Here is a 23,046-nt window from a genome sequence, read left to right on the forward strand (position 1 = left end):
TAGAGGAACGAACATTTGGCTTGTGATCAATGAGATCAGCACCTAGTAAGCACCTACTGTTTACCTGCTGGGAGCTGATCAATGCTGAGCCCCATGAAGACTTCAGAGGACTGACAGGGAAGTGTACTTTCTGCTTCTCAATGGAGAGGTGGTGGGCCACGGAGGCAGAATACAGTCTACGATGTCGAACAAGGCTAGTCTGTTTTGCTTAACTGCACTTTGTTAAAAGAGATTTCTCTTGAGACAGTTATGAAGGAAGGATAAGATTTTCAAAAGGCATCAATGAAACATTTCAAAAAACAAGTAAATAAAAATTGAAAACCAAATACAGTGTTTTCCTCTTAGTAGCATCCTTGTGAGGGAAGACAAGTTATTATTCCCATTTTTCAGATGATAAATATTTGTGTATTGGGTGAGCTGCCTCAGACACCAGGAGTGGTTAAGGGTCTGGCAGGACAGCATCTGTCGACATAGATGGTCTCCAGCCTGTGGTGTCAAGTACTGCTCCCAGGGGGCTGCAATCAGCCAGCAGGACTCTGGTTCCAGATCTGGCGCCTCTGGAAAACTCCCTGGTAATTCCAGCCAGGAAGGAGAGAGGAATTTGAATTTGTTCTTTCTCGGACCACCTTCCTTGAAACCCTCACTCCAGCCTCCCTCCCTGGCCCACTGGTCCCCTCTCCTTAGGGGAGAAGCATGTACTGGGCTGGGCCAGCAACAATGCCCCCATTCATCTCAGAGGAGAGGGCATGCCAGGTGGGAGGCCCCGAGATGGGGAGGGGGATTGGGGGGAGAAGGGGCTGCTGTCCTCACCTCCGGGAGGTGGAGTTGTCTGGGGGCTCCTCCTCTGTCAGCCACCCTCTCCCACATCCCAGAGCTCAGACGGGGTGAAGGAGCTTGTGGCCTGGACTTCGAGGTGAGTTCCTAGGAAACTGGTCAGGCTAAAGGCACTGTGTGCAGGAGGGAGGGGGTGGCAGGACCCAGAAAGTGGAGGGGCCAGATTGGCTTAGGGAACAGCAGGGAAAGAGAAGTGGGAGAGACGTCAGTGTCCTGGGTATTAGTCCCCTGGCTAGCTGTGTGACCTTCAGTCAGCTCTTTGTCTCTCTGACCTCAGGTCCCTGCTATGTGGAATGATGAGGGTACAACTAAGGCACCCCTAAGCTCAGGGAGGTTTGCCTAGACAGTTCCATGTGTCTGGACCTCAGTTTCTTCCCCTGCAAAATGAGTGGTTGGCCCAGATGTTCCTTCCTGGGGTAATGTTCAACAGCTCAGCTCTGGGTCTTCCCTAGGCAGGGGCTGCCAGCCTCACCTCCTTAGGACAGGACCCACGAGACTGGGGGTGGGAATGGATCAGTATATGACCTGGCCACAATCAGCTGGCTCCAGAGGGTTCCCACCAGGAAAGAAAAGGCCTGAATTCATTTCTCTGCTGCTCAGTGACAGGGCTCCCTGCTTCCCATACGTGGCTCCTGGGCTTCTGCTTTCTGTGTGGGGAGTTCAGCCCTAGGAGCCCTCTGAGGCTGGGGGGCAGAGGGTATGGTTCAGTACAAAGGTTTTAGAGTTGGAGCCCTGGGTTCTGTTCCAGCCTCTGCTGCTGATCACCTGTGTTAATCTCGATGCCTCCATGGTCCTTCCAGCACTAAACCCATGACCCTATGATCCCATGACTTGTCTGGGCCTCAGTTTCCTTCTCTGTAATCTGAGGGCTGGATTAGGTGCTCTCTAAGGCCCCTTCCAGCCTGAGAGCTCAGATCCCATGATCAGCTCTCCCCCAGCAGCTTCTGTAGCATTACAATGATGGTGGTGGTGATACCTCACCTATCTAGGGACATCTGCATTCAAATCCTACCTCATACACAGATGGCTGTGGGACCCTGGTGGGGAATGATGTTAGGATCCAGAAGACCCTTTTCAGTCGTTCAAGATCTGGATACAAGGGAACAATCATTAGATCTTTGGTCAACTTGTTCCTCTTTCTCTTTTGATCTAGGCCTGTGATTTCTCTGGTGAGGAAAGTCCCTCTGCCAGTGCTAGGGAGCCCCTTCTCTGTGACTGATAATCAGAGAGAGGTGCCTGGGTTCAGAGAGGTTCAGACTGGGGTGGGGGTCAGAGGTGGGGCTCCAGCACCCACCTTGCACTCTCAGCAGCATATTATAAAGCAGAGGAAGCTGTTGGTGCCCCAGCTGGGAATGATGGGCGGGGGGAGGGGGGGGAAAGCAGACAGATTTCCTGGAGTTGTGGTTTCTTCTGGCTCGAAGCTTGTCCTCGGAACAGATATTTGGGAAGTGTTTGGTACAATCCCTAGCGCATAGGAGAGGCTTACTAAATGTTTATTCCCTTTCCTTCCTCTCTGCTTCAATGATCCCCCCATTCAAGGCCCTGCTTGCAGCTGACTGGGTCCAGCCTGCCCTGTACCTTGCCCCAAGCTCTCCCCCAAGATGTGGAATCATCTGGGACTCTCGATTCTATTGGCCCTGGCTTGCAGAGGACTTGCCGGCCGCTGCCCCCGGATCTGTGTCTGTGACAACATAAGGAGACATGTCTCATGCAGGCACCAGAACCTCACAGAGATTCCAGTCACCATCCCACAGGTGAGTGGGGTAACCAGAACCTGGTGAAGAGCTGGAAGGAGGGAGACACTGGGGTGTCAGATCTGGGGGACTAGAGAGAGCTGCTGACAGGTTTAGTGGCAGAATTAGAGAGAGGTCTGGACCCTGATCAACGAGTTAGTATGATGATAGCCACCAATGGACCAAGAAAAATACATTTCACAAACAGAGTGGGGGCTTCAACGGACCATAAGATTATACTGAGTCAACTGTGTGATAGATGTGTCAGCCAAAGAAGCTAGGATCATCTGAGGCTAGATTAAGGGAAGGATAATGTCCAATACTGAGGTGTTCTATGTTCTGGTAGTTAGAGCTGGCTCACCTGAAGCTCAGGAAGGAAGGCCTGGGCTCCAATTCAGTCTCTGATACCTGCTGACTGTATGACCTCGGACTGGTCACTTTATCTCTGTGTCCCAGGCTACTTTCTAAACCCACAAATTGCAGAGGGGGTGCCACTCTGCACTGTTAGAGGGAGACTTCATACTGGCAATTCCCTATGTCAATGAAACCACTGATCCAGCCTCAGGAAGGAGATGGTCCTACTGTCCTCTGCCCTAATCAGACCATGTTGGGGTATTGTGTTCAGTTCTGGGCATTAGAGTCTATGAAGGACATTGAAACCCTGGAAAGCAGCCAAACAAGGGTGACAGAGGCAAATTCAGGCTCAATTTAAGGAAAATTCCCAAATAATGAGAGCTACCCAGAAGTGGGACGGGTCATCCTCATGAGTAGGAGATTCCTGTGACTTCACCTTTGAACAGAGACTGGAGGAGCTGCAATGCCATCCTGCAGGCTTGTGGAGAGCCCTCAGTTCTCTGACTCAGTAGCAGAGAGAAGCTGATTTCCACTGGCAGAGGGAGTTTTGTTAGCAGGAATGTCCTATGCAATGAAATTATAGATCTAGCTAAAAAAAAAAGTGTAGATATATATACACACATAGGATGTCCCCAGATTTTAAGCTTCAACTTTTAAACTTGGCTTTAATAGCTTCAAACATCACAAAGACTTTTGGAGCACAGGGGCACAAACAGAGAATGTATATTTTAAGTATTTACTGTATACCAGGCATATTATATATATGTATATATGTGTGTGTACATATATGTACATGTACATATATAACTTGTATATGAAATGTATAATATATGATAATAATCAACATCACTAATGTTGCTATTGTCTGTGTTAATGTCATCATTAATATCATTAAAATTAATCTAATTAATTTGGATGATGTCCATATTAATGACAATGATGGAAAGCTATGGACAAGGGGTATGATGGAGACAGTGTGGTACATGGATAAAGTGCTTGTCCTGGAGTTGGGAAGATCCAAATTTGAATCCTGCTTCAGACTTACTGTCCTAAGCAAGTCACACAACCTCGCTGGGTCTCAGTTTCCTCCTCTGTAAAAGAGGGAGTTTAACTCAATGGTCCCTTCTAAGCTGAAAGTCTATGGGCCATGGAACTGTTCTCATTGGTAGTTTGTTCTGTGTTCTGTGCCTCTGAGAGAAATGGAATTGAGGAGAGCAATGAAAAAGAGAGATTCTGCTCTTCTGGCTTCCAACTTTGAGAGAGAAGATATGTGGTTCCAGACTCTCTTTAGGTCCCTAAAGGGAGAGAAAGACTTGGAAGAAGGAATCAATCTCCACCAATGATGTTAGTCTCATGAAAATGGCCCTTGGAGTCAGGGGTTGCACTGTGATTCACAATATTCACCTGGAAGACAGTAGGGATGGGCTGGGGAATTTCTGGGACAGAAAGCTTCCGAGCCAGTCAAAGCTGAAAACAACTGGCAATATTGTTGGACAGGTTTAAGGGAAGTCCCCAGTGGGAAAACAATGGGGTTTAACTAGAAACACCAGAGGAAGCAAGAGGTGGGTAATAAGGGGAAGGGGATGAGGGCAGCCAAGGGGTCCTTCCCCCCAGATCAAGGACTGATACCTGCAAACCGGGGCAACCCCTCAACCCCCTGACACCTAGCTAGGGATTGAAACCCCCTAACCTTGCCAGCCTATCAACCTCACCAGGGCTGGCACCTGCATCTCCAAAGTAGTGGAAAGTCAGGGGATGTCCTTAGGAGTCCATGCCAGCCAAGCCTCCAGGCTTTACACAGGGAGGAAAACTGTATCTTAGAGAAGACTGGGATCCTGCTCAGGACAGTCTGACTGTCTGCCTACCCCCAAGTTCACAGACAGGAAGGAAACTGGCAGTTTCTAGATTGTAATGTTTCAAATCAAGGAGCTTGGCGGGGGGGTGTACTTTGTGTGCATGTGTACACAAGTGTGTGTATGCAAAATTATATCCCAGAAAAAGAGAGGGAAAGGAGGATTTGACTAAAGTATTGACTAAAGGAAAATGAAAAGTTTTCTCATACTTGTTCCAGGGCACAATCTTTATCTGATAAGGGGGTGACCATCCTGGATCTGGTGAGGCTGCCACTGAAGGTGAGCCTCCATTCTCTTTATCATTCACAGATGACCCAGAGGCTGGATCTCCAAGGCAATGCCCTGAAGGTGATTCCTCCAGAGGCCTTTCTGTTGCTCCCCTACCTCACTCATCTGGACCTGAGGCATTGCCAGCTGGAACAGGTTGAGGAAGGTGCATTCCGAGGCCTGGGCCGACTGGTCTACCTCAACCTGGCTTCCAACTACCTCTCAGTACTCTACCAGGAGGCCCTGGATGGGTTGGGGTCCCTGAGGCAGCTGATTCTGGAGAACAACCAGCTGGAGGAGATCCAGCCAGGAGCCTTCAGCCAGTTGGGGTCCCTGGGCCTCCTCAGCCTGGCCCACAACTCCCTGGTCTACCTGCCTGACATGGCCTTCCAGGGGCTGCTGCAGACACGGTGGCTGCGCCTCTCCCACAATGCCCTCCATGTCTTGGCCCCTGAGGCCTTGGCTGGCCTGCCCAGCCTTCGCCGGCTCAGCCTGGATCACAATGAGCTGCAGTCTCTTCCTGGGGAGGCCCTGTCTCGCCCTGATGGCCTGGTTCAACTGGAGCTGGGTCATAACCCACTCACCTACCTGGGCGAGGGGGATGGGTTGGCCCTTAGGGCTCTTCGAGATCTGGCCCTTGACCATGCTGCCCTGCAGGATGTGGGTGCTGGGGCCTTTGCCCGCTGTCCCCGCCTCCGATTGCTGGACCTTCAGAGCAATCAGCTTGGGGGGCTGCCCCCCCTTGAGGGGGTAGGCCAGCTCCGGAGGCTCAACCTGGGTGGGAACCCGCTGATGTGTGACTGTGCTGCTAGGCCCCTGTGGGAATGGGTGTCTAGGGCCCGTGTACAGACTGATGGGCAGTGTTCAGAGCCCAGACGCCTGAAGGGAGAGGCTCTTGAATCACTGAGGGCCAAGGATCTATACTGTAGGAGGCAGGGAGAAAAGGAAGAAGGAGAGGAGGTGACACCTAGGCCTCAGACCCTGACCCGGGCCCCAGAGGAGGACAGAGCCACCAAGCCCTGCCCAGCAGTCTGTGTCTGCTCCCCTGACTCCCAGCACAGCAGCTGTGAAAACAAGGGGCTAAGGCTCATCCCCTCTGGGTTCCCCAACCACACCCAGCTCTTGGATCTGAGAAGAAACAACTTCTCTTCCATCCCCCGGGGCTCCTTTCCTGGCTTGGCCCACCTGCTGTCACTGCATCTCCAAAACTCTGGCATCACCTATCTGGAACCAGGAGCCCTCAATGGATTGGGCCAGCTGGTCTACCTCTACCTCTCTGACAACCAGCTCTCAGGCCTCAATGCTGCTGCTCTACAAGGCATTCCCAGGCTTCGTTACCTGTACCTGGATCACAACCACTTCACGCGCATGCCCAGGGCTGCCCTGAAGGTCCTGCCCAGGCTCTTCTCCTTCCATCTAGAGCACAATGCTCTCCAACATCTGTCTATGGGAGACCTGACTGGAGCCAAGGGGCTTCACTGCCTCCATGTAGGCGGTAATAATATTTCTCGTGTGGGTCCAGGCCCAGCCTTGGAGTTGGAGAAGCTGCACCTGGATAGGAACCAGCTTCAGACGGTGCCAACAGCAGCCTTGAGGGGACTGCCTGCCCTCAGGGAGCTACACTTGTCTGGCAACCCCCTTCGAGTTCTGGAGGACAGGGCCTTTCGTCCTGTGGCCAGCTCCCTCCAACACCTCTACCTTAATGCCACGGGACTGCGGCAGGTGGGTAAGGAGCGGGGTGAGGCCAGGGCAAGGGCACACTCACTCTTCCCTTCCAGCGACCCTGTATTGAGTACTACCCAGGTTCCAGCCACAAAGGGCAAATACCAATACAGGACATTTCCTGCCCTCAGGGAGCTGAGGACTTTTTACTGGGGAGATACAAAGAAGTAAATTTAAAAGTCTGTGTCAAGTAATGTAATGTAACTTCAAGAGGGAGAAAGTGTTAAACTGAGAAGAGAATCAAGAAAGGTGTTGTATAGGAGGTGGGGGCTGACTTGGAAGTTGGGGTCAGTTGGGGTCCTTTAGGAGTCCATGCCAGCCAAGCCTCCAGGCTTTAGATAGCCAGGAAAACTGTATCTTAGAGAAGACTGGGATCCTGCTCAGGACAGTCTGACTGTCTGCCCACCCCCAAGGTCAGTAGGGAATGCTAAGAAATGGAAGTAAGAAAGGATGGCTTTCTAGGTGCGGGGAACAGTCTGTGCAAAGGTATGGAGGCAGTGGATGGACTCTCATACAAGCTAGCAGGCTAGAGCAGAGTCCATGAAGAGGAGCGATGTGAAATAATGTAGGAAGGGTGGGTACCCAGCAGAAGAGAGCAAGTGGACACTTGTTCCCAAGGATCTCCCAACCTGTTTGCTGAAAACAGAGAGGCAGGGGGGTCATAGATCTCATTTCCCTATAAATTCCAGCATCATGTTGTAATATAAAGAGCACAGAACAGACTCAGAGGACCTACAGAATCCTCAGTTTCCTTATCTTGTTAAAAAATGGGGTTAAACGAGATCTCTCCCACCCCTGACATCCCCTGTTCTAAGGCCCCTCTCAGCCTTGACATCCCCTGTTCTGAGGCCCCTCCCAGCTCTGACATTCCATGTTTTCCATTTCCTCCACCAGCTCTCCTCCCACCTGTAGCTCAGTCCCCCAAGTCTCAGCACTTGGTCCTCTCCTCTCTCTTACACTCACCATGTTGGAGGGAGAGGGACAGGGAGGGAGTAAAGCTTTGATCTGTTGGAGAAAAGAGGGGGCTGAGGGCAGGCAGTGAAAGTCATTTGCTAAGCCAGGCCACAAGCCCTTGTGCCAGGCTCTGTGCTGAACAATGGGGTTGGCTTTGGCAAGGACCAGGGCCGTCTTCTCTTTGTCAAAGGAGATGGTCAGAGGCTGCAGGAAAGGAGGAAAGAGTGGTGGGGGGATGAGTGACCTTCCTGCCCCCATCCTAACTACATTGGGTTCTTCCTCTATAGATTTCTCCAGGGGCCTTTGAGGGTCTGGGGCCTGGGATCAGGACTTTGCACCTGGAGAAAAATCGGCTGCAGATGCTGCCGCCCATGGACAGTTTCACGAGGCTGGAGCTCATCAACCTCAGTGAGAATCCCTTCCGCTGTGACTGCCGGCTCCTCCCGCTTCACAGGTCAGGGGCTACCTGAGCTTTTCTCAGGCGCTGGGCATAGGGACCAAGTAGCAGAGGGAGCAGGTCCCACAGGGGGCACTTCTAGGGCTCCTGTGTCCAACCTAAGGAGTTAGCTTCCCACAGTGTGGCTCCGAGGCTAAGAGCCCGGATCTTTCCCATCCCTCTCCCAGGCCTAAGCCCAAGGGTCCACTCACTCACTCACTCACTCACTCACTCACTCACTCACTCACTCACAGGTCCCTCAGATGTCCTCTAAAGGATCCCTGCCACCCAGCTAAGGTCCCAAGATCCCTGGCACTTTCCAGAGAAGTCTATGTCAAAGAAAGAGGATGGAAACCACTCAGGGGGTTCCACCTTCAGTCCCAGTGTTCAGTGAATCTCTCCACCCTCCCCTCTCTTCCTAGATGGCTTGCTGGCCTGAACCTCCGAGTGGATGCCACCTGTGAGTTCCCAGCCACTGCCAGGGGCCAGAAGGTAAAGGCTGCTACAGCTGCCTTTGAGGTCTGCCCAGGCTGGGGGACCAAGAAAGGTAAACGGTTTCTACCCTCAACCCAGCGAAAAGCTAGAAAAGCCCGAGAGAAGAGGAAGCCCGTGGGACCAGTCAAGGTTGGTAGTAGTGGTGGCCTGGGAGGGAGAGGTCACCTGCACTAGAACTGCTGTGATTTGGGCGAGGAGGCTCCATGGGGTGGGGATGGGGAGGAAGAGTTGTCACTCATTCATTTGTTCATTCATTCATTCATTTTTGCTTACTTTCTTGTTTAATGGAGATCTCAAAAGCAGTAACTGACCAGGTGACCTCAAGGATCTTAAAGTAACAATCCCTAGCATTACTATAGTTCTTTAAAGTTTGACAAGTTCTTCACTAACATTAGCTCATTTGATCCTCACCCTGTCAGTAGACACTATTATTATTCCCCTTTTTAAAGATGAAGAAACTGAGGTAGATAGAGATTAGGTGAATTGCTCAGGGTCATACATCTGGTAAGTAACTTAGAGAGAATTTGAACTTGGGTCTTCCTGAATCCTGCCTGGCCCAGTATTCTATCTACTGCACCACCATAGTCCAGTCAAGAAAACTATTCCATCAACATGTGTTTATCAATCATCTACTATTTATCGTTCACCACTACTATTACAATCAATTTATCAATCAACCAGTCAAGAAAACTATTCCATCAACATGTGTTTATTAATCATCTACTATTTATCATTCACCACTACTACTACAATCAATTCATCAATCAACCACTATGCACCAGGCTCTGTGCTACACCTCAGGGAGCTCACAGTTTAATGACAAAAGCAACTTGTCCCTAAAAAGCATATGCAGGATAAATGCAAGGTGGGGGCTGGGGGGAGGAATCAGGAAAGGCTGAAGAAAGTGGTGGCTTATATATGCTCCTGACTTGGTGGATCACCTCCAGGGTACCGTGCTTAGTTCTAGACACAACATTCTAGGACCATTGTCAAACTGGAGATGCACTAGAAGAGACGGTGTTGAGAATTTAAACTCTGCCCACGGAAGGATTTGTTTAAAGAGCTGGGAATGTTTATCTTGGAAAAAAGAGGACTCAGGACTAAAGGGCTGTCAGAGGAGAGAGGAATTAGCCGTATTCTGCTTGGCCTCAGGGGGAAGAACGAGGTGCACCAGTTGGAAGTTACAGGGAGGTCCAATGAGAACTGTAACATTCGGATGGATTTCCTTAAGAGGGAAAAAGTCTCTAATCTTTGGAGAAGGCCTTCAACATATTGGGCCAGTGCTCTAAGAAGTATTTATGAGAAGACACAGATTAAAATGGTACCAGATAAGAAGGTGTGAAGAGGTTGTGATTGGCACCAAGATGCATAGTCGTTCCAGTTGCTGGTTGGGATGTTGGCAGGTGTCTGAGTACAGATGATTTACTGTAGGGAATTGGAGATATGGGACTAAAGGACAGGTAAGGTCAGGAGCCCAACTGGACTTCTAAATCCTTAGCATGGAAATTGATTGGCTCTTTCCAAGATGGTGAGTGTGAGATGGGAGAGAGGAGGACCTTGGGGTCTGAGCTACAGGTGAAGGAAATGGAGGAAGATGGAAGATGACTCCAGAAAGCAGAAGATTTGGGAGTGGAATCACTCAAACTGTATCTCGAGGAAGTGGACCAACAAAGAGACAACATGGCAGAGTGAGCCTGCCTGTATGCAGTTAGAAGCCCTGGTTTTGACTCTGATGCCTCCTTGCTGTGTGACCCATGAGCAAGCCCTCATTTTTCTGAGCCTGTTTCCTTATCTTTAAAATGACATAATCGATAATTGTGCTTGCATTCCCTATTCTCTGAATTTGTCTGTTCTCTGAGACTGTCTCTTTGGTGGTAGAGAAGAAAGTGCTTTGTGCACTCTGTAGCTCAGGGCCCCACATTCTCTAGTCTCCCACAGACAGGGTGCCAGCCTGAGATCTGCCTTCTGGTCCAGTTCTGAGAGGGAAGAGACAAGGAACGCTTATGGACAGCTCCCCATCCCGACCTCCTCTAAAAACAGGTCTGAGCTGCTGTTTCTCAAAGTCCAAGAAAGAGTGAGCTGGGCCTTAAAGAGGGGAAGCTCTTCCATTGTGTTCTGCGTGTTAGGCAGCCAATCATGGCAAGGTCCTTGTGTCATCTCAGCAAGGCATTGCTGAGTTGTAATCCCATGGTCAGACTGGTCAGAATGTAATTCTATTCCTTGTTTGCCCAGGTGAGGAAGGCAAGACCCAGAAAAAGAACCAGCCACGTTTGAGAGTATGGTTGGTGATAGAAGGCTGCTGGACCTGCCTGTAGTTTTTCCTTTAACTTCCCAGCCCCCTAAGAGGGTTCCACTTGATGGGGATGGGAGCTTGACTTGTATCTTTGTCTAGGTTTTTTTTTTTTGCTCACAGTTTTCAACTTATCCTCTTACACATTGAATGTGCACTTCTTGGCCGCCTGGTGGAAGGAGTGTCTTGGCCAACATCCTGTTCTCTTGAAATAAAATGAAAACTAGAAGGTCGGTGTCATTTCTCTCTTTCTTTTAAACAAGGCAGTTGGGGGGGAATGGGGGGAAGGAACGTCCTTTTTTGTTTTAAAAATTTTATTTTTTTTATTCTGAACTTAAAAACCCCCAAGATGAATATTTCCATATTTACAGTTGAAGACAAAAAAAGAAGATTGCATGGGAAACCATAAATCTCCATTTCATATCACTTTCTTTTTAAAAGAAAAAAAGTATATAATACATTCTTATATTCATGTTATTTTCAAAGCTTTCCTACTTATCTGTGCTTCCTCTTGAACCTGCTCCTTTTCATTCTGTGAATTTTAAAAATGTTTCAATAGTACCTTTTTTCTTGGCTTTACTCTTGTTAAACCCTCCTTCTCTCCCTAAAATTCTCCACCCCCAATTAAAAATCCAGAGAAAGAAAAACATCCTTATAACAAATAATTAGCATCATCAAGCAAAATGAATCCCCTGCAGTGTCCATGTCTGAGAAAGTGTCTCTGCCCCTTGTGTCCAATACCTCCGGAGTGGGGGCAGACAAATTTCATCCTAAATCAGTCATGATTGGTCCATCATTGATCAATGTTCAGTCTTGTTTGTGTAAACTGTTGTCCTGCTCACTTTGTTCTGCATCAGTTCATACTCCCACAGATTCTCTGAAATTGTCTCTTTGGTAATTTCTTATGGTGCAGTAATACTCTATTATGTTCTTACACAATTTATTCAGCTATTCCTCAATTGATGGGCACCCCTTTATATTTTAGTTCTTTGCTTTTCTTACTCTTCTCACCCCCTCCTTTGTGATAGCCTCTTCAGGAACAGGAAGTTTGTTTTGCTTATAATGAACTATTCCCTCTCTTGTATTATCTTACCCCCAACCCTGACTTTTTCCCTGTTGGATTTGATGTATTTCTACAATAAACTCTGAGTGTTCACATGTCTTTTGTCTGGTTCAGATTAAAGTGAGGTTCAACCCAAATCTCCTACCCCTCCCTCTATGATTGTATACTCTTTTCACCCACTCTAATTTTGAGACACAGAAAATGTCACCCCTTTCTCCCGCCTTTCTACACTAGTATATTTCTCCTTTTACTCTCCCTTCTCATTCCCCTCTTCAGACTGCCAGACCAAAATCTGTCCACCTTCAGATCCTCTTCTTTTTCTTGCTTAACCCCTTCAATATCCTTTGAAGACATTACAATTCTGAAAGGACACACATCTCTTTTCATATTAGAATGTTAGCACCACATCATCATAAAAAACCCTTCCAAATGCTCAAATAAATTGACCTTTCTAGGTTTCTCTGGTCTCTTGTGTTTGCATTGAAAAGTTCCTGTTCAGCTCTGATCTTTACATCAGAAAGTCCTTTATTCCATTAAAGGTTTGTGGGTTTGTTTTTCTCCTGTAGGGTTATGTTCAGTTTTGTAGGAAAAGTGACTCCTGCTTGTAACTCTACCGACCCGGAATGTTGCAGGTTACATGTACCTCTGCTCATCTCTAGAGTAGTAGGAGGCTGTGAGCATGCTTGCCTGTGCCTGAGCTGGCTTTGCTGATAGCACCGTTTCCTATTCCCTGTGGGTTTCTGGCTGACTTTGCAGGTAGTTTCAGGTTAGAAGCAGTCACTTCCCATATTATCTCATTGCATTTCTTGATCACTACTTGGTCTGGTGCATATTTTATAGGAGCTGCCCAGTCTGCTACTGTTTAGGCAGCCATCTTGGCCAGAAGTGCCTTTGGTCATCTCCATGGGAGATGGTTTGTTGGATTCAGTATTTGGGTCAATCAAAATTAATCCACCAAGGACCCTCATTTGTTTCCACAGATCATGATATCTGGAAATATGTCATTTCCTAAATGGGTGACACCCTTCAGAGACTTCACCATTATGAAGGTTTGACCCTATTCCTTTATGTTCTTGGTCTGAAGTCATGTTTGGAGCGTGGGCTGGGAAGGGGTAGGGGAGCTAGAGTTGGTAGTTAATCAGCTTGTACTAGCCCCCTCACCCTAGATGTTAGGTGATTCTTGGTCCATCCCCTGGTTCACTGGTCATACTCATTGCCCCAACCTTCAAAAGGAACACTAAGAAGATGAGAAAGAGGATTCATTAAGAGCTCCTACTCTATTCCAATCAGTATTAATCAGTATGATTTGATTCCATAAGGGTAGTGATGGTAAGTTCTGTATATCTGGTCTCAGAGCTGTGAGATGCAAATTGAAATATCACATGCTTAATCACAGGAAGCTAGCTAGAGGTCCTCCACCCTTGTTTTTCCTTGTCATGGTGACCAAGCCCAGTGTGACAGAGGTGACTCAACTACATGGAAGGTCCCCCAATTGTTTTTGTGCCTCTGGACCACTGTTTTGTCCAACCTGAGCAGATGTCCTTCTTATGATCACCTAGTGCAGGGGTGGGAAAACTCAAGGCCACATGTGACCTTCTAGGACCTTGCGTGCCGCTTTTTGACTGAGTTCAAGCTCTACAGACAAACCCTTTTATGAAGGGGATTTGTTCTGTGAAGTTTGGATTCAAAGGGCTGCACTTGAGGACCAAAGGTTTGCCACTCTGACCTGGTCCGTGGAGATGCCCTATGCTTCACCCATCTTCTGACCACCTAATTAGTGGAGATGTTCTTTGCTTTACCCAACCTGTGACTCTGCTGACATATTGTTATCTTATTTTAGCCTATATATCTTGCCAACCAATGAAATTATTCTGTATCTGATATAGCTGCTCTTGATGTCTATATCTAACCCTATAAAAATAGGACCCTGGAAAGAGGAGGCATCTCCGATCATGAGGAAGATCTGGGGTCCACTTCTTAGAAGGGACCATGGACCTTTTAATAAAGTGTCATTGGCTTAAAACTCCACTTCAGTCTCTCTTATTGTAGGTTACCCCCCAAAGCCATTGTTCCGTGGCGCCATAGTGCATATAGCACTGGGTTTGGAAACAGAAAGACTCATCTTTCTGAGTTCAAATCCAGCCTCAGACACTTACTAGCTGTGTGATCCTGTAATTCTGTTTACCTCAGTTTCCTCCTCTGTAAAATAAGCTGGAGGAGGAAATGGCAAACCTCTCCAATATCTTTGCCAAGAAAACCTCAAATGGGGTCACAAAGAGTCTGAAATGACTGAAACAGCAACTTGAGGGGGAGGGAGTGCTGGCCCCAAGCAGGCTCGATCCTGCTACCCCTAACCCCCATCTCTACCTCCAACCAAAAATATGTGGGGCCAGAAATCTGAGGTTCTTGATTTCCTTGAGGGTTAGGCAGATCCATGACAACACCATCAACAACAACTAACATTTCTATAGTGCAAAGTACGTATGCTATTTTACTTGTTTCTTCCAACAATGCTGTGAGGTAGGTGCTACTGTTGCCCTGTTTACAGAGGACGGCACTGAGGCTGAGAGAAATTAGGTGACATGCCCAGGCTTATACACCTAGTAGGTGTCTGAGACCAGGTCCAAGCATTATTCACTAAGAATTCTCCTATTACCTCCTGTCCCACTAGGGGAGGTGGTCCAAATGGTCTTGACGAGGGGTCATCCCAGCTTTCCCTTTGCCTTTAGTGGAGAGTGCCATTGTGCATCCCTCCTGGTTCTTTTAAGGGGAAGGTCCTCAGGGGATTTACGGGAAGCCTTTTGGCACCTACAGAAGAACTCAGTACTCTGCTCCCATATTGCCACATCATTTTACAAAGCATAATGCCTTTGCATGAATTATTTCCGATAAAGTTGACTCTTCTTGTAAAGACTTGAAAAACTATTTAGTTTCACTTTTTCACAAGCTAAAGCCTGTGAAACATATACAGTGTGTCATACAATGAGAACATCATGTTTCATTCCCAGGGAATTTTATTTATTGGGGTTTTTAAAGTGAACATTTATTGAGATTTCAATTCTGATTTTATTCATTAAACAAGCTAAATAAACAAAAACTTGAGCTTGATTAAAAAAATAACAGATACACTTTTATTTTAAAAATACAAACATTGCAAAGGCCTCCTTATAAATCCAACAACCTTTCCTGTACTTTCAAACAGATAAATCATACTTTTGAGTCTTGTCTTCTTGGCTAAAAATGCATCTTTCCAACTGGACCCTCATCTCCTAGAATTACAGTGTGTCATAAAGTGAGAGAGAGATAGAGAAAGACAGATATACAAGGAGAGACAGACAGAGACAAAGACAAAGGAGAGAGGCAGAGACAGAGACAGAGGCAGAGAGAGGAGAGACAGAAAGATATAGAGAGACAGAGACAAAGACAGAGTCAAAGGAGAGAGACAGAGACAGAGTCAAAGGGGGCCAAACTGGCTAAGCATTTAATCCCACTAATAGCTAGCATTTCTGTATCTCTTTGAGGTTATACAAGACACTTTACAAATATTATTTCATGTGATCCTCACAACAACCTAGGGGGGTGGGGTAGGTTCTATTATTGTCCCCCCATTTTACAAGTGAGGAAACTGAGGCCCAGAAAGTTTAACTGACTTGCCCAGGGCCACCCAGCTGATAAGTGCCTGGTGCCAGATTTGAACTCAGTTCTCCCTGATGACAAGTCCGTCCTTCTCTGCACTTTGTCCCAGGTGCTGTGCTGAGTGTTGGGGTACAAATAAAAGCAAGTGGGACAATAATAGGTGGGTCTGTTTCTTGCTCCTGCACCAGATTCTCACAGAAACAGTGGGAGGGAAGGGAATGTAAAGAGAAGCTTGAAGCCTGAGCAGCAAGCATTCAATGAGGGGCTCAGCCCAGCCCCCTGGACCTGCCCCTCTCTGAGGCTCAATCCCCATTGCTAGGCAGGGGGAATCTCTGGGCAGCCCAGGATGCGTTAGCCACCATGACTTTCAGGGCTTATGTTGGCTGTTTACCTTCCCAGGGATAGGTCTTTCTGAAGATTCAGGGAGATATTCCTGCCAGAAGGGGGAGCCTAGAATCCGACCACTACCATCATGGCCCTCGTTTTCCCACAAGTCCCAGGGGTTGGGTTTTGCTTCCCTTCCTGTCCTGTCACATCTTTATGAGGCATTTAGAGTGGAGAGGATCCCAGCCCCGTTTCATCCCATCTAGCCATCCCGCCAGGACAGGAGGGCCTCACCACTGTGCTTTCCTCCTTCTTTGGCCCTCATACTGCCCCCCTTTCCACCTCTTGTTCATATAATAATAAACAAATCAACAAATCATTGTTACTGGAAAGGGTGTGGATGATCTATGGCTCTGTGGCCTCACTCTGTATGCCAGAGACTCATTCCCCTGAAGAAGAAACTGCAGTAAGAGTGGCCTCAGAACAGGGGATGGCAGACCTGGGAGGGAGCTTAGAACAGGGAAGATCAGGGCTGGGAAGAAGCTTAGAATATGGAATGTCAGAGCCAGGAGGGAGTTTAGAATATGGGATGTCAGATCTGGGAGGGAGCTTAGAACTGGGAATGTCAGAACTGGGAGGGGCCTTAGAACAGGGGATGGCAGAGCTTGACATGGGATGTCAGAGTTGGCAAGGGGCCTTTGGATATGCTCTAGTGCAACCATCTTACATTATAGAAGAAGAAACTGAAGTTCAGAGAGTGGAGTGTCCTTGTTGGCATTTACATAGGTAGTTAGAGGTGAGCCAAGATTCCAGGTCTTCTCTCCTGACTGCTAGACACATTGTGCTACCTCTCCATTTGGGGGCCTCAGTTTCCTCATCTATAAAATGAACTGGCTGGCCCAGGTGAGTTCTCAGGTCCTTCCCAGCCCTGACATCTCATAGGTCACCTGTGAAAGTACTACCAGACTCCACCCAGGTGTGGGAGCACAAGCTCACCTGCATTGCCCAATCAGGCGGAGCTCATATCCAATCTCTTTTGGCTCATTGCTTCCAAGCTTGAACACAAAACAGGTTCTGAGCAGGACAATGTCCTAGCTTCATGGTGACCATTCCCAGCTGAGTCATGAGGGAATGGTCTCAGTAGAATAGACATGGACCCTCTCCTTCTCAGAAGTTAGAGCTCACCTCAGTTACAATTCCAATGGCTGCTTATCACAGCTCTTGTAAAACCATCCTTTTAACATGGAGCTCCTCAGACTTTTTGATCTCAGGGACCCTTCACATACTTGTGCTGAGAACCCCTAAGAGCTTATGTTTATGTGCATAAGATCGATTAATATTTATCATATTTGAAATTAAAGTGTCTTAGCATATTTATGAAAACAGTTTTGCCCTCTCAGACTCCCTCCCCCCGAAAGGGTCTCAGGTTCCCTCAGGTATCCCTGGGCCACACTATGAGAATGCTATTCTAATGAATAAGCTCAAAGTTGGTTCTTTCTTTTCTCTGTAAGGTTTTTACCACTCAGAGATCAAGGTACATCACAGAGGGCAACCACAAAGTAGTGGGTGACACCAGGATGTCACCTATCATTTGGAGTGGCTCCCTGCCCCTTTCCCTTGAGACATTAAGTTCTTGCTTAGGAACATATCCCCATTGGCTGAGCAGGCCTAAAGAGAGAGACAACCTGGGCTGCCCCTTGTCAGGAGCCTTCTGAAGCCCCTCCCTCCCCTCCTGTCCTTGGGCCAAGAGGAAGCAGAAGGGAAGATTATCTCAGTTCTGCCCAAGAGATTCTGGAACCCCAGGTGGAGGCCTCAGTTTTTCTTCCTTTAAAAAAATGAGATTGAAAAAAATCCTCTTTTTAAAGTCACTTCTAGCTCTATCTCTGGCCCTATGTCTCTAAAGTGCCATATTTTATTAGTATAATTATCATCCTGATTATCACCGAGGTGTTGGCTGTGGGACTCCCCCTATCAATTCAAGCATATCTTGGCCTGTTGGCACTTTTATTTTTTTAATTTTTGCTTTTTGGAGGGCAATTGGGGTTAAGTAACTTGCCCAAGGTTACACGGCTAGTTTTTTTGTGTGTGGGTGTCAAGTGTCTGAGGCCGGAACCGAACTTGGGTTCTCCTGACTCTGGGGGCCATCGCTTTACTCACTGCGCCACCTAGCCGCCCCTACTGTTGGCACCTTTATAACAGGATAATTAGGTAGTTTTTTTTTTTAAGGAAAGAAAAGAGCATCAAAAGTATTTTAAAAGATTGTGAGCTCCTTGAGAGCAAGAACTATGCCTTCCATTTTTTGGTAGCCCCCACAGACCCCAGCACAGAGCCTTGAAGACAGCAGATTTTCAGGAAATAGATATTGGTTAGATTTATTCTTCTGCAATTTTTTTTCATAATAATCTAATTGCAGGAGCTAATATTTGTCATGAGGTCATGGAGGGGAACTTACATGCTTTCAAGTCAAACCTCCCCACTTTACATCTACAAATGAGACAATCATTGTAAAGTGCTTAGCACAGCACCTGGCATATAGTAAATGCTATGCAAATGTTAACTATTATTATTACAGAAGAGGCAAACTGGGGCATGGAGAGGTTGTGAGTTGCCCAAGGCCACTCAGCTAAATAAGGTGTAGGTTCCTGCCTCCAAGGCCAGTACACTCTCTACAAAGCCTCTCAGCTGCAGTTGGGCCAGTGGAAAAGAAAAGACTAGAGCTGGAAGCTGCCAGGGTTGATGACTATATAGGTGAAAACTGGCCAGGCACAGGAAAAGATAAGGCCAGAGAGAGTCCACCTTGGGTTCAACTGTAGTCTAGCACCATTCATGTTCCTTATATTATATTAACAATATTGACCATGGGTACCATGAGGGGGAGGTTGGAGGTACTAAGAATCTGGCTGAGGACCCAGGAGAGAAGAATGAGGCAGCAGAAGGACACCAATGGACTTTTTTTTTTTTTAAGCAGTTGGGGTTAAGTAACTTGCTCAAGGTTACACGGCCAGTTATTTTGTGTGTGTGCTAGGTATCTGAGGCCAGAACCAATCCTGAGTCTCCCGACACCGGGCCGGCGCTCTTACTCACTGTGCCACCTGGCCACCCCAAAATTGTGGGTTTTTTTGTTTTGCTTTTTGGAGGTCAATTGGGGTTAAGTAACTTGCCCAAGGTCACATGGCTATTTTTTGTGATAAGTATCTGAGATCGGACAAACCCAGGTCCTCCTGACTCCAGGGCTGGTGCTTTATTCACTGTGCCACCTAGCTGCCCCAGCCAATGGACTTTCTTACCAAGCTGTGTATTCTTTATAGTATTTTTCTCCCTAACATCCATTTATGTGGACTAGGAATTCAGAAGTAGATACAAACGGACAATTTTGTTAATACTATGTTAAAATTATAATATGCATTTTAAGAAACACAGTGTATGAACATAAGCTCACAGTTTCATGTACTTTTTAAAAATTTATATATTAAGATGTGTTTGTTGATTATTAAGGTCTTTTTTAAAAGTGACCAAGTGACAACTTATAATTAGTTTCCAGTGATGGGGGGTGCCTCAAGAGTGGCTGGCTGGAGCTCAGGAGGACAGACTCAAGTCTTGGGAGTTCCCCTTCCTCACTAGCCTGCTCTCAACCCTCTGGCTTTTTGCCCCATGTCTGGGGTTTGGGAGAAGCCTTTGAAGGGGGGATGGGAGTAGACGGTAGTGTAATCACCCAAGGAGATGCTGATAAATGGCATGGTGGGAAAATAGTTGCTCTTCTCTACCAACCACACTCTGTGCCCCTGAGTCCAAGAATGCTTTGGGGGTGCCACTCTCATTCCTCTTCCTGGAAGAGCAGATGCTTGAAAAGAAGAGGGTGAGGAAATTGAGTTCTTAACAGGAGTGTCTGCAGCCACTGGGAAGGGGAGATTTCAGAATTTGCCTTGATCATGCAGTGGATGGAGCCCCAGACTTAGAATCAATAAGACCTGAATTTTCATTCTTTCTTAGATACTTAGTAGCTGTGTGACCCTGGGCACTTGCTTAATTTCTCTAAGCCTCAGTTTCTCTATCTGTAAATTGGGGATAATAATAGCAACTACCTCCCAGGGTGGTTGTGAGGATAGAACAAGATCCTATCTGTAAGGTGATTTGCAAACATTCAAACCTATATAAAGGGTTCCCATTATTATTACTACCAGGAATAGTGGGACTGGGCTGTGGTCACCCAAGAATTTTAAAGCCAGTGTTGTTCATTTTGGTTTTCATGGTAGTCAAATACTTAGAGGGAGCAGAGATTTTAGACATTGCTCAGGGGCAGCCCTTTGCTCCAGGCTTTCATACTCCATCTTTTTACTGTTGAGTTTATTGAGTAAAGTGTATTCTAATTGAATGTGAACTCCTTGTAAGTCATGTGAATTTGGGTTAGGGCCTGGACCTGTGATTTCATTGACTTGGGGAGCTCCCAGTGAAAAACTTCCCCAACCAGGGAAGGTTGGCATCTTGTCTGCAACTTGGGTTAGAGAGTGTTTTAGAGCACTGAAAAGATGAGTGATGTCATTGAGACAGGGTATGTTAGAGGGGTGACTTGAACCCAGATTTTTCTGGCTTTGAGCACTGATTCACCAAACTAGTTCTCAAAGGTGGGAGGAAAATAAAATGACAAATGGCCATTTTGATAAACTTGGAATAATTCCTGGGGTTCTTTATACCCTTAGGATGCACTAAACCAATACAGAGCTGAGGCACAGAGAGCCTGTCTGTGCATGTGCAGAGGGACTAAAAGAAACAGAGCGGTCAGGCTACATTTGTGTGTGTGCATAGAGACAGCATCATAAGGACAAATGACTCTGAAAGCCTTCAAAGTTCTGCTCTGTGCACTGACCACCATGATTCCAGAGAACCAGTGATGGGCTGCTACCCACCTCCTCTTCTGTACCTTAGGTGGACCTAAGGTACAGAATGCGACATGGATTTTGGAACATGGATGACACGGGGATTTGTTCTGCTTGACTACTCATATTTGCTGCAATGGTTTTCTTTTTCTTTTGAATTAGGGAGGGAGAGAAAATAAGCGCTTTGAATTGAGTTTTTTTAAGTTAACAAAAGGGATCATAGTTAATCCAGCTCTGAGTTGCTAATTAAGTTGGCCCAGCCCTATTAGGAGGCAATATGCAGTCCTACTGCACCCCACACACAACCCAAGTTAAGGCACATGGGCTTTATTTACCAAAGGGTAAAGGACAAGAATGCCCCTCCTAAACAAATGAGGGTTACAGCCTTTCCTCCCATTCTCTTCTCCACCCTCACCCCACAGAATTGGTTCCCAAGGAAAAATGACCTCCACCTCCCACATCCAAAGACCCCCAAGGACCTACATCTGGACTTGCGCTTCTCATCATGTCTGCCAGATACAGCTGACATCAACTGCCCCCTTTGCACATAAGTTTTCTTAGCTTCACCCTGGGAGGTTAATGGATTCTACGGAACCTTCTACCCTCGGCAGGCCTCAAAGATAGCAGTGGCCTCCTTCACCTTCTGTCCCCAAGCACTGGGTGGGAATTCACAGATGGCCTCCCCAGGCAGATTCCGGTCAGCAAGCCACCTGAGAAGAGAGGGGAGGTTGGAAGGGCTTGAAAAAGAGAAGCCAGTGGGTTTTCTCTGGGAAAGAGAAAGAGACCTGGAGAGCCCAGTTATACAAGGCAGAATGGGAAAAGGGGAGCTGTAGGAACGCCCTGAATGAAGTCCAGAGGTCCAGCTGGGAGCTCTTGGGGACATACTAGGGGAGACCTTGGGGCATTAGCTGGGAGACAGAGGTTCTCAGAAGCCCTTTGCTTTTTTCCAAAATGTCCTCCCAATAGACTAAGTTTGGGCAAAGCAGCAGACAGACCTTGGATTTGTTCACATCTACCTGCCTTAACTGGGTAGATAATGTCGTCCCCAAAGGGAAGTAGATCAAGGTAGGCTGGGAATCTCCCAGGCAGATTCTTTTCATTAGAATGGGCTGGTCTGAGTGAAGCCCTTTGCCACTGCCAAGCAGAGGGGCTGGGTGGAGCATACCTACCTGTGTAGCGGGAACAATTGGCAGTCACAGCGTAAAGGGTTCTCATTGAGACTGATGGCCTCCAGTTGGGTAAAGCCATCCATGGCTGGCAGTGTCTGCAGCTGATTCTTCTCTAGATACAGGCTCCTGAGCCCAGGCTCCAGGCCAGCAAAAGCCCCAGGAGAAATCTATAGAGGAAGATGCCAGGGAAGGTAAGGATTGGGGTGAGAGTAGGAAGATTCTACAGCCTCAAATGGCAAATCCAGTGCTAAGCCTCCTGTCCCTTCTCTTGGGGCCGAGGAGTGTCTGATTCCTCTGATTTAGAATATGGAATGTCAGAGTTGAGACTTAGAACCCTGATTATTAGAGTTGGGGGTTTAGAATAGAGAATACTGGAGCTAGGAGGGGTTCAAGACATCATCTGGTACAACTTTTTAAATAGACAACAAAACTTAATTCATGGGAAAACTGAATGCTAATCCCTTTCCAATACCCCCTCCCGCTACTCACGATACCTGCCTCTCCTCTTACCCCCTTTGGATCAGAGACCACACCCTGGAGCTTTGAGCCCTCCTATCTCTTACATTTCCATCCCATCCCAGGACTCCACTCTTCGGTTTGGTGACTGTTTGTCTGCCCCCCTCCCCCACTGCCCCCAGGGCAGTGCTTCAGTTCCCAGGCACCTTGACCTAACAACTCACTCCTCTTGTCCTTCCCCTCCAGTTCTAGAACCATGACCAAATCAATGCTGCCATTGCTCCTGGAAGGAATCCGTCACTCTACTCCCCTGTGGCTCCACTCATCAGCCCTGGTCCAAAGAGGGCCCCGCCTCCTCCTCCCCCCTTTCTGGGCTCTTTGCACTGGGCCTCCACTCCCGCATTCTTGTGGTCTCTCCAACCAAAATGTACACAGAGATGCTTTGCTTTTGTGCTTGGAACATGATAGACACTTAATAAATGCTTGTGTCTCTTCTTCCTCCAAGCACATGTTAAATGTTTGATAAATGTTTTTTCATCCATCCATCCATCCATCCATCCATCCATCCATCCATCCATCCATCCAT

At 47.4% G+C, this 23,046-nt stretch overlaps 2 protein-coding genes across 2 annotated transcripts in view; one reads left to right on the forward strand and one right to left on the reverse strand.

Moving 5' to 3' along the window:
- Positions 1–817: 817 nt before the first annotated feature.
- On the forward strand, positions 818–11,383 carry CHADL (chondroadherin like). Its single transcript, XM_069099460.1, has 5 exons — positions 818–2,588; positions 5,084–6,763; positions 8,005–8,171; positions 8,576–8,777; positions 10,881–11,383. Exons 1-5 carry the CDS (start codon positions 2,436–2,438, stop codon positions 10,920–10,922), a joined length of 2,244 nt encoding a protein of 747 aa, XP_068955561.1. The 5' UTR covers positions 818–2,435; the 3' UTR covers positions 10,923–11,383.
- Positions 11,384–19,402: 8,019 nt separating this feature from the next.
- Positions 19,403–23,046, reverse strand: part of LOC138169864 (chondroadherin-like protein) — a 14,125-nt gene continuing 10,481 nt past the window's right edge. Inside the window, exons 4-5 of the mRNA XM_069099461.1 lie at positions 22,005–22,171; positions 19,403–21,545 (exon numbers count right to left, since the gene is read on the reverse strand). Coding sequence (XP_068955562.1) covers positions 21,434–21,545; positions 22,005–22,171 — 279 coding nt within the window. The 3' untranslated portion in view covers positions 19,403–21,433. The remainder of the gene's footprint in view (positions 21,546–22,004; positions 22,172–23,046) is intronic.

The sequence above is a fragment of the Petaurus breviceps genome, unplaced genomic scaffold (assembly GCF_028583685.1).
Source record: "Petaurus breviceps papuanus isolate PSGF00001 unplaced genomic scaffold, PetGlider_PUasm1.0 379, whole genome shotgun sequence".
In the NCBI taxonomy this organism is placed as follows: domain Eukaryota; kingdom Metazoa; phylum Chordata; class Mammalia; order Diprotodontia; family Petauridae; genus Petaurus; species Petaurus breviceps.

What these genes read in the sequence shown, in the direction of transcription:
- CHADL (XM_069099460.1), top strand. Translation starts at nt 2,436, where the DNA reads ATGTGGAATCATCTGGGACTCTCGATTCTATTGGCCCTGGCTTGCAGA. An exon ending in ATGCCACGGGACTGCGGCAG is followed by an intron (nt 6,764 to 8,004) that starts GTGGGTAAGGAG and finishes CTTCCTCTATAG; the next exon opens with ATTTCTCCAGGGGCCTTTGA. An exon ending in AGCCCGTGGGACCAGTCAAG is followed by an intron (nt 8,778 to 10,880) that starts GTTGGTAGTAGT and finishes TTGTTTGCCCAG; the next exon opens with GTGAGGAAGGCAAGACCCAG.